General features: G+C 38.7%; 1 protein-coding gene and 2 pseudogenes across 1 annotated transcript; 2 read left to right on the top strand and 1 right to left on the bottom strand.

The window, feature by feature from the left end:
• Positions 1 to 92: 92 nt before the first annotated feature.
• LOC126800942 (peroxidase 10-like) lies at positions 93 to 2,267 on the top strand (annotated as a pseudogene).
• Positions 2,268 to 3,584: 1,317 nt separating this feature from the next.
• On the top strand, positions 3,585 to 6,884 carry LOC126805130 (peptidyl-prolyl cis-trans isomerase CYP40-like). Its single transcript, XM_050532237.1, has 9 exons — positions 3,585 to 3,803; positions 3,899 to 4,396; positions 4,479 to 4,566; positions 4,658 to 4,710; positions 5,403 to 5,507; positions 5,588 to 5,663; positions 5,995 to 6,032; positions 6,123 to 6,192; positions 6,619 to 6,884. The coding sequence occupies exons 1-8, from the start codon at positions 3,633 to 3,635 to the stop codon at positions 6,177 to 6,179; spliced, it is 1,086 nt and encodes a 361-aa protein (XP_050388194.1). The 5' UTR covers positions 3,585 to 3,632; the 3' UTR covers positions 6,180 to 6,192; positions 6,619 to 6,884.
• A 2,669-nt stretch (positions 6,885 to 9,553) lies between these two features.
• LOC126787926 (patatin-like protein 2) lies at positions 9,554 to 12,747 on the bottom strand (annotated as a pseudogene).
• Positions 12,748 to 17,858: the final 5,111 nt, after the last annotated feature.

The following is a 17,858-nucleotide window of genomic DNA, read 5'->3' on the forward strand; positions in this document are numbered from 1 at the left end:
CCCCTCCTCTCAGCGCCCATGTTTGTGCCGGTCGTAGCTGCAGCGCCGGCGTGGGCCGACCGTAATCTCGAAATTTCAATTTTATGAGCACCATGCGGAGATTTCGAGATTCCAGCCGGCACAGACAGGAGCGCCGGGAGGAGGGGATTGCGGTTGTGGTGGTCGGTGCCGTCGTTGCGCGTCGCCGGTTGCCGGAATCGCCGAATCCACACCGTACGGACGGTGCGGACGTCCGCAATTAAGAAATTTTGTATATATATATATATATATATTGTCTGCATGTGCTTAATCTCTCACTCAGACTATAAATATACTTCTTTGATCTGCTTGGGAGTTATCGGCCACTACTTGTAGGAGTCAGAAATGGAGCACAGTTGTTATAAACTTCTTACCAGTGTTACCATATCTTGATTCTCGTTCATAAGCCCCCTTCTTGTATCCTCTCAGCTTAATTATAAGTACTATGATTTCTTTTGTCCTAACTTGACTAGGATTGTTCAACAAGGCATTCGGTCAGCAATTGCAAACGATTGGAGGATTGCAGCCTCACTCTTGCGACTTCACTTCCATGATTGCTTTGTTAATGTAATATTGATCTCCCTTATATCGCCTATTAATTAGCAACTAAAAAAATTTACGACTTGAATGTAATTTCTCCTAGTAAAGTTAGAATTTCTTAGAAATAGCGTACAACATGCATGTCGATCAGCTTCTTGATCGAACAATTTTTATATATTAGCTAGTATTACGGTTGATGAACTAAGTCAACTAACTGTTATGCTCATCAGCTCATGTTATCCGAAATATATATATTCATTATTTGTTAGACTCAGTCATGTTCGAAACTTATCCCATCACCATCTTAGTTAAATTCATGACTACTAATTGTTTGCTAATACTCAACAATAAATACTTTTACATATAAATGCATGGCAAGTCCACTACATGCATGCGTTCGTGGTTTCTCGATTTCTTTCATTGTGTAAAGCTGGGATGTGATGCATCTGTATTACTTGATGATACTTGGGGGGGGGGGGGGGGGGGGGGGGGGGGTGGTGTGTAGAAGAATGCAAATCCCAACAAAGATTCAGCCAGAGGCTTTGAAGTGATTGACAAAATCAAGTCAGATTTGGAGGAAGCTTGCCCATCCATCGTTTCTTGTACTGATATACCGACCCTTGCAGCCATCTACTTTGTAAGAACTTCGATCATTATGCGTGCATATTATTATGACAAAATCAGCCTGTGATTTGTGAGATTTTTGTTCTTTATAGATCGGTTTACAGAATTTTTTACGAGTTTTTTTTTATCATCAGAGCGGAGGGCCATATTGGCCTGTAGCCCTGGGTCGCCGAGACTGCAAGAGAAGATGCTGCTGATAATGATTGACCATCACCATTTGAGCCTTTGGAGAACATCACTGCGAAGTTCAACGCAAAAGGCCTTAATATGTATAAAGGGTGTTATTGTCCTCTCAGGTTTGGTTCCTGTTGACCTGTTACTAAATGCAAATGTTATCGATAGCATGATACCTTTAAATTAGTATAGCAGATTCGTAAATGAACCCTTTCGTTCTATATGATATAAATTATGTATTAAATGAAGCATTTTATGTTAACAAACCACTCTCCGGTCTGGACTGTAATTGATATCTCTGCACAGATAAATATATACCATGTTAACACAAACCCTATTTGCAGGCGCGCACACTATTGGCTTTGCTCAATGCTTCACGTTCAAGTCAAGACTGTTCCACTTCGATGACTCGGCAAAACCAGACCCAACATTAGACGCATCACTTCTTACAAGTCTACAAAGCGTGTGCCCGAATCAAGCTGATTCTGACACCACACTGGCTCCATTAGGTAGTGACATGATAACCAAGCTAGTTTGATAATGTTTACTTCAAAAGACTGGTGAACAATTCCGGGCTTCTCCAATCGGACCAGGTTCTTATGGGGGACAATAGGACTGCGTCAATGGTTCTCACCTATAGCAGATTTCCTTATCTGTTTAACAAGGACTTTTGGAGCATCCATGGTGAAGAATGAAGATGGCATATATAGGTGTACTCACCGGACAAAGTGGTCAAATCAGGAAGAATTGTAGGGTGGTGAACGGAAAAATCTGTTGTGCGCAGCTGTATGCCATGCATACATTAAATTTCTGTCAAAACCTCACACACGGCCTCTCGTGCATCTCACGTTGTCCATTTTTTTTACCTGTAAAACTCTGTTGTATGTTATACAGTTATGTATTGCAGATGAACTCACGGCGAACTAGAGAGATATAACTTTTTAAATAGTTGCAAGTGCCGTTGTAACATGATGATGTTGAAAGTAACGTGTCTAGTAAGAATGTTACTTCTTTATATTAGACTCTCAGGATTTGTATGTGCAAGTTTGAATTCGTCTCAAATGACTTGAAAGGACATACTAAATTAATTATCACGGTCAACAAAAGATGATGATGAAATATTTATCTAATTCATTGGATAGTCATTTGAGTGTATGTAATTCATGTGAGATTTTTCTCTTTATACATCTCTCCCGGCCACCATTTTTGTTAAATTTCTTATATGTCAAAGTGCATCACTGGAGATTAGATAGTTTATGCTAAGAATTCAATCAATTTATAAAAAACGTTCACTCATCTGTTGTATTAGATAATAAGACACTCATCCCTCATGAATAAGACAATTGTGGTACAAACTAAATTTCTATTGAGGAGACTGTTAAATTATCGAACTAAATTTCGTTCTTGGACTAAAGTTGACAATTAAATTTAGATTCTCCTAGGTTAGGAGTTCGATCTCTTTTAATGTAACAATCTTAAACTTGGTCCTTAATTTTATACAAATGAATTTACCAAAAACAAAATGAATGTTGTAGGGAAAATGAAATGATCTACTCATTTAATTGATACTCCCATTTATATAGGAGTCAGAATTACAATATAAATAAATAGTAATTATAATGGTAATTAATGCTACATAATGGTGATTTGACTATAAATGTCATTAACTCATTTCGTTATTTACTTTAACAAATGCACACCAATAATATTTTTTCTTCAACGATAAAGATTTAAAAGGGACAAGAATTCTTCAACCATTAAGATATATCATCTTGAACGACCTTATTTAAAGCTGGGCCACCAAATATATTTTTGCAGACTGAATCATCTAAACGCATGCAGAAATAGTCCCTCTTCTGTTCCAAGCTCTCTCCTGGTCCAAAACCCGACCCGACCCGACCGACATCTCCCCCTCCTCTCTCTGCCACCTGGCCACAACTAAACTCCACCGTCGCCTAGGAATCAGCGTCCTCCCCCCATTCCGTACACCCGCGCCGCACCCGAACCCATCCCCCCCAACACTAACCACACTGCGCGCCTTTCGCAACCAGAAAGCGACACTCGTCACGCCCCACCCGAAACCCGACCCACCCTCTTACCCGGCTCCGAGTCTCTCACTCGGGTCAAAAACCCCCAGCTACCTCAGTGACCCAGTTCAAATGTTCACCTAAGCGGGATTAGGGTTTTTTTCCAACTCAGAGTCTCTCTCTCTCTCTCTCTCTCTCTCTCTCTCTCTCTCTCTCTCTCTCTCTCTTTCATTCTCAGTCTTCTAAAAAATGGTGAGACCTCGTTGCTACCTGGACATCGCCATAGGAGGCGAGCTCGAAGGAAGAATCGTCATCGAGCTCTACAATGACGTCGTCCCGAAAACCGCGGAGAATTTCCGCGCCCTCTGCACCGGTGAGAAGGGCATTTCCCCAACCACCGGCCTCCCTCTCCATTACAAGGTCCGAAAATCACGCCGTCCCCCAATTTAATTTATAATTAAAAAAAAAACAAATTTTGCACCTTTTATCACTAATTTCATTCCAATGTTTCCCAGGGTGTTGGATTCCACCGCGTTATCAAGGCGTTTATGATCCAAGGCGGCGACATTGACGGGAGCGGCGGGGAGTCGGTTTACGGGCGGAATTTCGAGGATGAGAGCTTTGAGTTGAAGCACGAGAGGAAGGGGACGGTGTCGATGGCGAACACCGGGCCGGACAGTAACGGCTCGCAGTTCCTCATCACGACTACCAGGACTCCGCACTTGGATGGGAAGCATGTGGTGTTTGGGAGAGTGGTGAAGGGAATGGGAGTGGCCAGGTCGATTGAGCATGTCACTACTAAAGATGATGGGGAGCATGCGCCCACTCAGGAGGTTCTGATTGCGGATTGTGGGGAGCTGGAAGAGGGGGATGACGACGGGGTGTGTAATTTCTTCAAGGATGGGGATGTGTATCCGGATTGGCCGGTTGATCTCGATGAGAAGCATGACGAGGTTTCGTGGTGGGTTGTGGCGGTGAATGCGATTAAGGCGCTTGGAAATGAGCAGTTTAAGGTCTATGCTCTCATTTGTTGAGTTTGGTGGGATGACATTCAGTTGTATGGTACTGACATTGTTTTGGTTGTTGTTATTACAGAAGCAGGACTATAAGATGGCGCTTAGGAAGTATCGCAAGGCTTTGAGGTACCTGGATGTGTGCTGGGAGCTGGAGGATATCAATGAGAGTGAGCCATTTGTTTTTATTTATATTCATTGAGAGTGTCAGTTAATTAGTTATTTTTGCTATCTGATGACTTTGTGTTTGTTACTGTACAGACAACAGCTCCTCTTTGAGGCAGACAAAGTCCCAGATATTAACTAATAGCTCTGTAAGATACCTTCTTGAAGCTTAAATAAGTGTGCTTTGGACAAGTAAACCGATAGGATTAGTCAAGCATGTGATGGAAATAGTGCTGATATGCATTTACATCTGAATTGTGTTCATTTAGTTGATTGTTATGTTTATCTGTTAAACTTAAGCTATTTCTGTTATGCTTTTTCTTGTGAGTTTCTCTGCCCTCTTCACCTGTTCTGTTTATGGATGAGCAATATAAGTTTGTCTTTGTTGCCTTCTTTCGGTAATCTGTGTTTTCCAATTCCTTCAAGTTTGCTTCAGGCAACATTGTATATCTCTCGAATCTTGGACCGCATATTCCACCTTCTTCCGTGTCATGGGAACTGCATGTTATAGATGAATGGCATGATTCCTGGTGGTCCGAATGAGATGACTTCTGGTGATCCACCTGATTTTGTTGCATGGTCTATCATAACACTAGTAAATCAAATGATGACATTATTGTCAACCTTTGAAGTCACCCTTATGGCATACAAGGTGTAGAAGTCTAGGGTATGATGGGTGGCCAACTTAAATATGATTATTCCTCAGTTTTTTTTTTAGAAGAATTCCTCAGCTTCTTTTAAGCCGTTAATGCTTGCTGAATATTAATATGATATTTTTCAGAAGCTTACAGTAGACACATAGCCCTTTTTCCACTTGATACACATGAATTTTTGTTTTTAGGCTTGTAGATTGAAATTAGGAGACCTAGAAGGAGCATTGTTGGACACAGACTTTGCATTGCGTGATTGGGAGGACAATGTGAAGGCTATGTTTCGCCAAGGCCAGGTAAAATAATCTTCAATTGACTTAACAATGCTCGCTTAGTTCTTTAAAACCTAACGCTTTTAGCATTGTGCTGGATGCAGACATATATGGCACTAAATGACATTGACTCTGCTGTTGAAAGCTTCAAGAAGGCACTGGAATTGGAACCAAATGATGGTCAGTAGTGTAGATATTTTACATGATCCCACCTCGGTTTAAAGAATTTTTTTGAAGAAGTTACCCCAAGAATTTAGGAATCTTATGTAATCCCTTCAAATTCTTTATATATTTCTTTTCAAGTTAGCTAAGTTAAGTAGTGCAAGTTTCCCAGAATCAGACCAATGTATGCTCGAAGTGATTTTGGGGACCTCTGATCAGTCTGATGGGCATTTAGGTTGCCAGCTTTTTTTTTTATTGAATAGTTTTAATTTATAAAACTCATATGCATTTATATTTAATTACAAGATTGCAGTGATCGATTATCCTCTCATCATAGTCCTTGTTGCAGGGGGAATTAAGAAAGAGCTTCAGATTGCTAAAAAGAAGGTGAGGGAGCTTCACGTGTTTTAGATCTACTCTGCTGACAGTAGTTATTACCCCCTGTGGGAGATTTGAAGGCTGAGCGTTCTTTTACAGGTTGCTGATAGGAGTGATAGAGAAAAGAAAGCCTACTCTAGAATGTTCAACCAATGATAGCAGTCACTAGGTGAGGTTGTTTTTTTCTTCTTATGTCTAATTTCCATCAGTAATGATATGAAACTATCGAAACTCTGGGGCTGACCATTTGCACAAGTATCATGCATGGATGAATGGACTTTGAGTCCTTTTGCACTTGCTTTACATAGTCAACTAGTTCTTTCTGCAGTGTTTATCAGCACTATAAAATAGCAGGTATCAATATTTGTGTTCGGTAATTAGATTATCTATGGCCGGACTTTTGTAAGCGATTCTTTATTGTAAGTCGGGGGTATTCACTTAAAATATCTTTTTTCTTATTATAGCTAACAAACTCTGAGTCTGATCGTACTCTGGTCTTTATAGTTAAGATTGTGATATAATGCAGTATGTTATACTATTTGTTGACATATGTTTTTGACCTTTAATGGAGTTTGTTTCGTTGCCGGCTTTGTAGGAAGTGCAAGGAAACAGTCAGAAGACTTGAAAGGAAAAGATCAGTAATACTCGAGCTTCAATCAAATTTTGTCCAAGTAGATTGACGTTTTGTTAGACTAGACTGTAGCACTTAAATGCAGTTCAAATCATAATTTCTACTTTCTGAATTTATATAGAATTATCTAAACAGTATTCTATATATCGGGATTAATCTTATTTGTTGACAAACATAGTCTCATTTTTGTCGCCAGCTTCTTGATATACTTAGCCTAGCTTTTGTCTTTTTTTCTGAACTATAGTTAGCATATTTTGTCTGGTGTTCACTTGTCCTTCCTCCGCAGTTCTAGGATCTGGTGTTCACTCTTTCCTTGTTCTTAACCGAGTTCATATCCATTAAAATTTTTTCTATAATTTCCTTTACTCTTGATTTTCTCTGAGAATGCATTTTGTCTATGGTAGTTTTGGCTTCCTCATGGAAAGTTCAGTTTTGTCTGCTGAGGTAGGGTAGTGCTCCTATTTCTGAATGGGATGTTCTGCTGTGCTTCCTTTCCAATTCTTATTCCCTCCGAAGGATAAGTCATGGGGTTCGTAGAATCTCCTCAGACAGGACTTTTTGTTATTCATATGCCCTACAATCCACAATGTGATTAATTTCATTAATGATTAGTGCCTCAAGTTGTTCCTATTTGGTCTTTATGCGTGTGTTGATTGTCTTGAGCTGTAGTTCAAGCTGCTAGAACATGCCAGACTGGGTGAAGCCTCTCAAACTTCTTATTCAGAGGCTCAAGTAGCGATGATGAAATGCTGCAGTGCTGATACCCATGATTTTGGTGATGTTTTAAGTTGTAAACGTTCATTTTTCCAGAAAAAGGAAATAGTCTTCCTGTCAGATCATTCCTCTGAAGTGTTTCAGAGTGATTTGAGCTTACTGTGGACATTTTGTTGTCCGCATACAACAAATGTTGGAGCACTAGTAAATGGCATCTGCTCCCTTTCGTATATGCTTTCTTTGTTATTTTGAATCTTTGGTTGTGTTCAAATTACCTTTTGATGAAGAGTCCATATTGTAGTCCATGTAACAAAACTGGTAACTCTTTCCCCTACAGGGTTACATATGAGCTAACATGAGGCACTAATTAAGTACGTGTGGGCATTTACAATCCTTGGTTATGGATATGGTGCAATAGTACTTGATCATTATTCATTAGCCTGGCTAAGCACTTTTTCACTGTTTTGGATTGAGTAGTATAAGATTGATTTTGTTGGAAACATTTGACATTTTCGCAGGACTCTGTTCTGTTTTCTAGGAACAATCCCAATATACTTGAGAGAGAAAATCATGATGCTAGCCCTTCAATTTTGTTCCAAGGGGCATTCACCACTACGCAGTCGCACTTTATTCCTGTTCGGAACTGGATTTCTACTTTCAGAATTCGAATGAGATTGTCTGAACAGCTCCTTACCTTCTGGGAATAAGGCAAACACCTCCAAGGAACTGCTTTAGTTGTTGCAAATAAGATGGTTTCACATTTGCTGACAGCTTCATATAGTTCTCACGTCTAATTCTCCGCTGTTGTCTTGGATGTCTTGGAGTTGGCTTCGGATATACTTTTCTTTGCTTCTCCACGGTGGTTATTTGGCCTTCATTCTCAGTTCTCGGGGTCTGTCCACCGCCATAATATTCATCTTGTTCTTCTGCTTCTTTGATCTCCCCTGCTCTTAATTTCAACTGAGAGTACAGTTCATCTAGTTTTGCAGAAGCTTTGTCACGGCTTGCCTCAGCTGTAATTTTCTGTTCTGCACATACCAATAGACGCCAATCCGAAAGAGAATTTTCATCTTGAGCTCTTTTCATCAAGCCAGGGTAGTCTTGGTGGCTGATGGTGACTGTAGAATGATCCATTTCTGAATAGTTCATGTACTGCAGTGCTTCTGCTGCTGATGCGGCAACAGCATCCTTTTCGATTCGTACAGCTCGTAGTGTAAGATGCAACGTTCGTAGAGTCTGTCTCCTCATCCGCATGCCTCGCATCATTCTTCCTTTTGCTTTCTGTTCTTCTTCTGTCTCCAAGTTGATGCTTACAATCTCTCGACGTGTTTGATCCAAAGCCTGATTTGTTACATCAATCATGTTCCTCGCTCTAAGTTCTTCATCCTTTTTGACCTTGATGGACTCCAGGGTTGCATCCAGCTGTGCTTTTACCTCGGACATCTTAGTATTCGGCGTGGCAGACCGGTTTTCAGCACTTGCAAGGCCGGACTTCAGCCTTTCAAGCTCATCGATGAGAGGCTTGGAGTCTAGCCATAGCTGCATGGTGCTCTCTCTTGCTTTCTTCAGCTCCTCTTTGGTTTTTATCAGTTCGGCCATCTTAGACCCAACTGGGTTGTCTTGGCTTTCATCCCACTTGCTCGGTTTGTATTTCAGGTGGGGTGATCTGGACTCATCATATGATGACTCCATGCAATTCTTTTCTTTGCATCAGTGAAGCTTTGGGAAGTTCTGCCTTTCCTCTTCACTGATTCTCTAATTATAGTGAAGCCACTGGATAATTTTTTCTTTAGCTAGGGTGTTGGCTTGTGCTGCATTTTAGTTGATATCGTTTTTGTTTGGTGAGAATTCCAACCAATCCCAACTATGGCGGACAATAGTCCATATTGTGCTTTGTTGTTGACGAGCCAGTCACTGTATGTGTTCTTAGTAGTACATGAAATGATGTGCTGAAAATTGGCATCTCCTAGTTGTCTGTCTTATATTCTATGAAGTCCTTGTCTCACTTATATGGTAGTGAGTTTTGCTCTATGATTCGGGGAAAGGAATTTGAACCGAGATCTTGTCCAACTAAGATCTACAATGTTTTTGAACATAACACTTTAGAAGTGTAACTAAACAAGACTTGGGATTGAAATGAATCAATAGAGGTATGTATTGCTTTTGAACTGGTCTATCCGAGCTTCCTTCACTCAGAGAGCTGTCTGGCGAATTGAACTAGTGCTTCTTCATAGGTGGCTTCTCCCTCACATTTCTCATACCTCCCTGTATCCAAATTTACTCTACAGACTGGCTTCTTCAGCAAACCGTTTCAGATTCGTCTCGGTTGCTATATCCACTGATGATACGTCACCGCTCAATGTGTCATCCTATATTTTTCAGAACATGAAACTATTAGCCTCATGCTAGCAGCCACATATATACAAGATCTCAGACAACCTGATATCTTATGTGATCATGTTGATATATATGGACACTGTATTATGTAAGCTTAAGTGAACTCACAAGTGGTTTGATGAAAATCATGAAACTAATCAAAATGACAACATAAATGGGTGAGACTGACAATTTCCCACTTCCATATATTAGAAAATTTCTCAGATTCACTACAGAACCAATTGGTAAGTCTTTTTATTTAAACTATTTGAGAACGTACGCAAGACTAGGCACCATTGATTCATTCTTTCTCACGTGATTTTAGGTACCTGAATTCGTAGGTAATCGTGCTTGACATTGAGGGACTGGAAGAGAGTGGAGACATGAAAGTCAACCATATCAGAACTTGCATCCCCAAATATGTCCAGCAGAGGTGTGCTCCCAGTCCCATTATCAAACATCCAATGCACCAAACCCCAGTTTGATGTCTGGACTGCACTGTACTTCTCTGCAAACTTGGCACAACCGGTGGCCAACGACAGCACTTGTAAACGAGTTGCATCCATCGGTTCTGAGTTATTCTTCAACATCTCCCTATTTATGTGACTTATGGCCATCATTGTCTATCATTCATGGAATACGCCCATTAGTTATTTAGTTGCAGCAATATGGTGAAATACTGAAAAAAATGCATCAAGCCATTAATCTAGTACCAAAAATAAAAACAATGATCCATCATGAATTCGATCATGATCATTCATTGACAGCATAACATGTTAGAATGGTGGCGTGTACAAAGCTACATACAACTCCACCGTCAACAATGTCAAACGTGCGGATATTTCCCTGATCTTCATTGACTTCGAAGTAGTGTGTGTTAGAACACAGGTTCAGTAAGTAATGGAATCAACTTAATCAACACCAGATGTTGTATAAAATAGCCTTTGATTTATACTTCTAATTAGAGCAGTAAATTGAGTTTTAAGAACCCAATTCCAATTCTATAAATACAGTAATATTACAACTATAAAATAAATTTGAAGAACACAATTTCAATTCTATGAATACAGTAATATCAATTTCAATTAAACTGAAATAAAAAAGATTGAAAACAAAGAAACTGACTTGTTGATTTTGATAGAGGCTTGCTTGTTGCAATCTCCTAAAACAGAAATTCGCCCCTACACTTGTGCTTGTAGTTCTTTGGACGTCTGTCTTTCAGGATACAACTATCGAATTCAATCGAAGCATTTCAATTGAATCCCTGGAAAATTCTACTTTGTGTTTCTCATAAATATTGAGAAAAGAAGAGAGGAGAAAATTGATTCACCATCAGCTTGGGTTTGTCATCCTTATATAGAGGATTGGTGATGTTTTGAAAGGGTATGACGAATCAGTAACAAAACTTCATTCACTTTAGTTGAAACCCAGAAGTCGTGTCCTTTCGTTCCCAAAAGACACGTTTGTTTGATTTGTTCCATCTCCACAATTCATTTTTACCCAGAAATTCTCCAATAGTGTGGAGGGAGATAAGATGGAGCTGCAGAGGTACTGATGCAGACATCTGAAAGCTTTGCGTTCTTCAATGGAGTTTCTTTTGCCTGTACTACCATAAATTTCAGTTCTAACATATTAACACGCATATCTGCCAAGTTAGCTACATATCAGTACATGTATCAGCAATAAATCCCAAGTCGTATATATATGAAGTGGAATGTCTTACATCTATTGTTGTGAAAACCACAGGCTGAAGGTGTTTAATATCAAAAGTTGGAATGACCACATTGGTTAAAGTCTCCCTGAGAGAGAGGTCACCAAGAAGCCCCTATTGTCATTGAGCGCAGGTGCTTCCCATCATATTTTGGCCCCTGCTTCATTGCATCAGTCATTGATGTGAAGAAGTTTCTTCGTCTGTACAGGTTTCAGATCATGCAAATTTAGTACTGCTATGCTCCCTAAAGTTGTACATTACTTGTTATGGCACTGCTTCAATTGTTCAAAGCATTTTTTTTCCAAACAAATTTGTTGCAATACCTTATGGCATTATATATGAAGAAGGGCTACGTACTATTACATGTGAATGTGTGATGCCAAAGCATTACAACAGTTGCTCACATGCTGTAGAAGATCAACTGACCTTTTTTGAGGAAAAATCTGTAGACTGTGTTCAAAATAAAAGTTGTTGATCTCCTTTGCTGCATACATGGGTCGATTGTACTTGTTGGGAGCTGTAAGCATGGTGGTGACCAACCCACCGGTGCTAGTTCCGGCGATTATGTCAAAATAATATGCAATTCTTGCATTTGTGTAAGACTAAAACTGGACAATCACATAGTTATCCTAGAGTAACTAGGAATCATCCAATGCCGAGCCAATTACAACATGGATCAGGAAAACTATCTTCCTAGATATTCAATACAAAAGTGTATTTACTATTAAATTAGGAATTCATTGTTAGGACAACAAGAATGTCCAAATATGTAATGCATTAGAAATATCTATTACATTTCTAATTCTATGAGGAATAGTCTTTATGTGAGACATCCTTATAACTAGAACTAGTATGAATGCTTGGGGTCCCTGCTATCACCACGATTTTACAAGAAATTTATTCTGTAAATTCAGAACTTAAGTTTGATTTTTCTGCATAAGACAACAACCTTGATTCATTCTCGACTATTCGTAGCAAGTAATGGCAACATCAATGGATGTCAATAGTATGTTTCTGCAACTCTGATTATCTGTATAAAGGGCATAACAAATGTCTTTTTAGTTTACAGTTTGCTCCAGCCAAATCCTACATTATACCAAATTAGATCATGGTAATAAGAAAACATACATGCATAATTGCATATACATGAAAGATTGAGAATCAAGTAGTCTACCTGAAGTTTAGATTCAAGAAAGCCAAGGATGGTGCTGGGAATTATACCTCTAATGCAACCTCCATCAATGCTCAGAACGGTCACCGTCTTTCTCTTTGCCAAACCAATCGACATTATATACCAATTGAAGAAATAATGAACAAAAAGAGCATGAAGGTTTTGAGATTTTCTCTTGATTTCTTGATGACACAAATGGTGAGAAGATACAAATATTTATGCAAAGAAAAAGAAATATGCTTTTGATATACATAATGGAGTATACAGTAGATATGATGGAGGGATGCAACACACGCGCAACTGTGGAGTAGATACCACCTCACAGCTCAGATTTCCATTTACAGACTAACCACCGAAAGGGAAAGTAAGATGATCACAGGTCACCAAATGTTGAAACATGATTACATATTAATGCTCACAGCTCACCGAAAGCAGCTCACCGAATGTTGAAACATGATTACATATTGATGCCCACAGCTCACCAAAAGGGGAAACATGATTATATATTTCAACAGCCTCCCTCAAGCTGGATCCAGGAGATTGATGGAGCCAAGCTTGGATAGAAGAAACAAAAAATATTGAGAGGACAATGACTTGGTGAAGATATCAACAAGTTGATCATGAATTCGAATATACCTTGTTTCAATAACTTTAATTTGAACTTGAGTGCGCATATAGTGACAATCAACTTCAATGTATTTTGTCCTTTCATGAAACACATGATTTGATGCTATGTGCATAGCAGCCTGATTGTCACAATTGAGGATATAGGTTGATCGGAGGAAAAACTAAGATCATGAATAAGGCCTTTGATCCATACCAACTCACAAGAGGCTGGAGCCAGGGCTCTATACTCAGCCTCAACACTTGAACGAGCTACAACAGTTTGTTTCTTGCTTTTCCAAGAAACCAGGTTTCCACCAACAAACACACAATAACCTATAGTACTTTTTATATCAAGAACATTTCCAGCTCAATCTGTATCAACATAACCAACTACACCCATATTTCCATGTTACTGAAAAAGAATGTCTCTACCAATAGGTCATTTCAGATATCTCAGAATATGCTTCATTGTGTTTAAATGAGCAACAATAGGAGCATGCATGAATTGGCTAACAATGCTAACACTATAAGAAATATCAGGTTTGGTAATAGTGAGATAGATTAATTTTCCCACTAACCTTTAATAACTGATATTATCAAGAACAGTATTAGCATCATCATCAAGTTTGAACTTATTTGAAAAAAGAGAATTTGCTGGTTTGCAATCCAACATCTCAGCATCCTTCAACAAGTCAACAATATACTTTCTCTGGTTTAAGGAAAGACTTTTATGAGAAGAGGTCATTTCTATACCTAAGAAATATTTCAGCCTCCCTAGATCCTTGATTGCAAACTTCTTATGCAAAGCACACTTCAAAACAGTAATTTCATCCGAGCAATCACCAGTGATGATTAAATCGTCAACATAGATGAGAACCACTAGTCTCCCAGACTTACCATTTCTCACAAATAATGAAGAGTCTGTATTGCTACTGCGAAATCTAGTGGCTTCTAATACTGAGTTGAGCTTGGTATACCAAGCCCTAGGAGATTGTTTTAAGCCATAAATGGATTTTTTTAGCTTGCAAACCAAATCAGAGTTATTAGCTTGTGCATGACCAGGAGGTAGGCGCATATAGACTTCTTCCAAATCACCTTGTAAAAAAACATTTTTTACATCCATCTGATGTAGTTGCCATGAATGATTCACTGCAATTGACAGTAACACTCTTACATTGTTTATTTTGGCTACATAAGCAAAAGTCTCCTTGTAGTCAACGCCATAGGTCTGAGTGAATCCTCGAGCAACAAGTCGAGCTTTCTTCCTCTCTATTCTCTCATCAGAGTGAAACTTAGTTTTGAAAATCTGCCTGCATCCCACAACCTTTTTTCCTTGAGGAAGGTTGAAAATTTCTCGGGTATGATTATCATGCAGAGCTTGCAGTTCATCTATCATAGAATCTTGCCAATCTTTGTGCTTACTTACTTCTTCATAAGTATGATGATCATCAATACAGTCAAGGCAACTCAAGAAAGAAATATGAGAGGGTGAAAACCTTTTTGTGAGTGAAAGAGTTGTCAATGGAGTGCTTGGACGACATCATCACATAGTCTTTGAATTTTGCACGCTTAACCCTAGCCCGACTAGGATTTCTTCTAAGAACAATTGGATGATTCTCAACATGATCAACTCCACCATTGTTCACCTGAGGTTCATATGCAACATTTTGAGGATCAACATTACCAAATTCACTAGATTAATCATCATTGTTAACATAATAATTATGATTAGATTGAGGCTGAGCTATATTTGTCACATCTGCAACACTATCATCATTGACATTCTCATTTGCCAAGAAATTTAGAAGGGGATTTAAATCACCATAAATTACTCCCTCACTCTCTCACAAAATTTTACTTGTATAGAAGGGAGTGGATTCTTCAAACTTTACATCCCTTTACACAATAACCTTCCTTGTAGCTGGATTGAAGCATTTGTAACCTTTATGAGTAGAATAACAACCTAAGAACACACATTTGGCAGCTCTTGGATCAAGTTTGTCTATGTGAATAGCTTGAATGTGAACAAAACATACACATCCAAATGTTCTCAGATGAGAAATGTCAATCTTCACTCCCTCAGCTTCTCCAAAGGTGATTTGAACTCCATAACTCGATTAGGCAGTCTGTTGATCAAATAGGTAGCAGTAGGAACTGCTTGTGATCAAAATTCTTTTGGAATATTCATCTAAAATATAATAGCTCTAGTTTTCTCAAGAATATCACGATTTTTTCTTTCAACTACTCCATTTTGTTGAGGAGTATCAACACATCTAGTTTGATGCAGAATGCCTTGAGAACTTAAGAATGGTTTCATTTTGTTGGACATATACTCACTTCCATTATTTGACCTCAAAGTGACAATTTTACTGGAATACTGATTAGAAACAATACTGTGAAAGTCTTTGAACATTTCAAACAATTCGCTCTTGCGTTTCAAAACATAAATTCATGTTATCCTTGTAAAATCATCAACAAAAGTTATAAAGTATTTGAAACCATCAAAAGATTTCACAACAAGTCTCCAAATGTCTGAGTTAATGATTTCAAATGGATAACTGACCCTAGAAATAGATAAAGGGAATGGAAGTCTAGTAAACTTAGAGAAATGACAAACATCACAAGACACTGTGTCATTGTTACAAACTGAGGGAAATAAGATAGATAAAATCTTCTTAGAAGGATGAGCCAGTCTTATATGCCATAAATGCAGGTGTTGTGTTGATTTTGAACTGGTGTGAAAAGCCTTTGAAGCAGTGGATTCTATCGAAACATAATAGAGTCAATTTCTAAAAAATCCCTCACCAATCATTTTCTTGGTGGCTATGTCTTGAAAGAACACCTTCTTAGGTGTGAATATAACAAAATATTTTAGCAAGGTGATGATTTGACCAACTGAGAGTAATTTCAAAAGGAAAAGAAGGAACATATAATGCATCAGCATCATAAGACAAAATTTTAACTTCCCTTTCCTACATACAGTAACATCTTTCCCATTAGCTACAGAAACACTTGCAGATAATTTTTCAAAATTAGTAAGGTTAAGAACATGATTAGTCATGTGATTTGTGGCTCCTGAATCAATTATCCAATAATCTTGCGTGCTAGAAATGTCTAAAGTTGTAGAAAAGACATTAAGGATACCTAGAACATCTACAGCCTTAACATGATCAGACTCAGCTAAAAAAGCTGAAAACTTTCCCAACATGGCAGTATGATTGTTGGCTGAAGAAGAGGTGCCTCCTTCATTCAACTGTTTCTGTGCAAGAAGGCAACAAACTCATTGATGAGAATTGCAAGATTTGCAGTGAAATCAGGAAGTATCACATGTGAATGAGAAGAATAAGAACTGCAACAGATACATTAGCCTTGTAATTGTTGTTGAAGTGGCCCTTATTCTTCTTCTCTCTTTCCTTCTTAAATTTGACCTTGAGTTCAGGATGGAGAATCCAACATGTGTCAACATTATGAGTGGAAGACTCACAATGATCACATAACTTCCCTTTAGCACCATTGGTCACAATAGGTACGAAAGAGGCCTTGTATGCTCTAGCTTCAGAGATATTGTTCTTGACTTTAACATTCATGACTTTCTTCTTATTTCCTCACATCCAATAGTTACACACACACACACACACACTTCTAAAACATGGTAGATCTGCATTCATCAGAATAATGCTCTTCATGTCCTCATACTCAGGACTCAAGCTAGCAAGAAGATGAAAAATATTTTCTTCCTCAGCGCGCTTCGTCAAGGTTGCAACATCAGTGGTGTGAGGCATGTAGAGGTTCTTTTGTTCATTCCACATATTGGTCAGAATACCAAGATGCTTAGTGAATGAGTTTCCCTCTTGTAGAACTTCTGAAATCTCCTTCTTTAGCTGAAAGATCCTTGTAGCATTGTTTTGATCTCCATACATCTCCTTCAAGTTTTTCCACATGTGAAAGGCAGATTCAGAGTAGTTGTAGATCTCTCCAAGCTCAGGAACCATCAAGTTGACAAGCCAAGACATGACTTGGCGATCTCTGCACAATCACACATCATATCCCTCAGACAGTGGCTCATGCACATGAATAGTACCATTGATGTAACCAAGACGAGATTTTTCCACCGAGAATGAGTACCACAGCTCGTGCCCATGGAAGATAATTGAACTCATTGAGTTGCTTTGAAGTTAATCGTTGGTTGATATTACAGTCAACATCAGAAGGTAAGGCAGCGGAAATGGAAGATTCTTTCCTAGATGTAGCATCAGATTCAGCCATTGAAACACTGAATCAAAGATTACAAATTTAATGACAACAAAGCAGGAATAAGAGACATGAGACTAGTCTACCTGCTCTGATACCATGAAGAAATAATGAACAAGAAGAACATGGAGGTTTTGAGATTTTCTCTTGATTTCTTGATGACACAAATGGTGAGAAGATACAAGTATTTATGCAGAGAAAAAGAAATATGCTTTTGATATACATATTGGAGTATACAGATATACAAGAACACTTATGCAGTATATATGATGGAGGGAGACAACACACGCGCAGTTGTGGAGCAGATACCACCTCACAGCTCACCGAATGTTGAAACATGATTAAATGTTGAAACATGATTACATATTGATGCTC

The sequence above is a fragment of the Argentina anserina genome, chromosome 1 (genome assembly GCF_933775445.1).
Source record: "Argentina anserina chromosome 1, drPotAnse1.1, whole genome shotgun sequence".
Classification (NCBI taxonomy): Eukaryota; Viridiplantae; Streptophyta; class Magnoliopsida; order Rosales; family Rosaceae; genus Argentina; species Argentina anserina.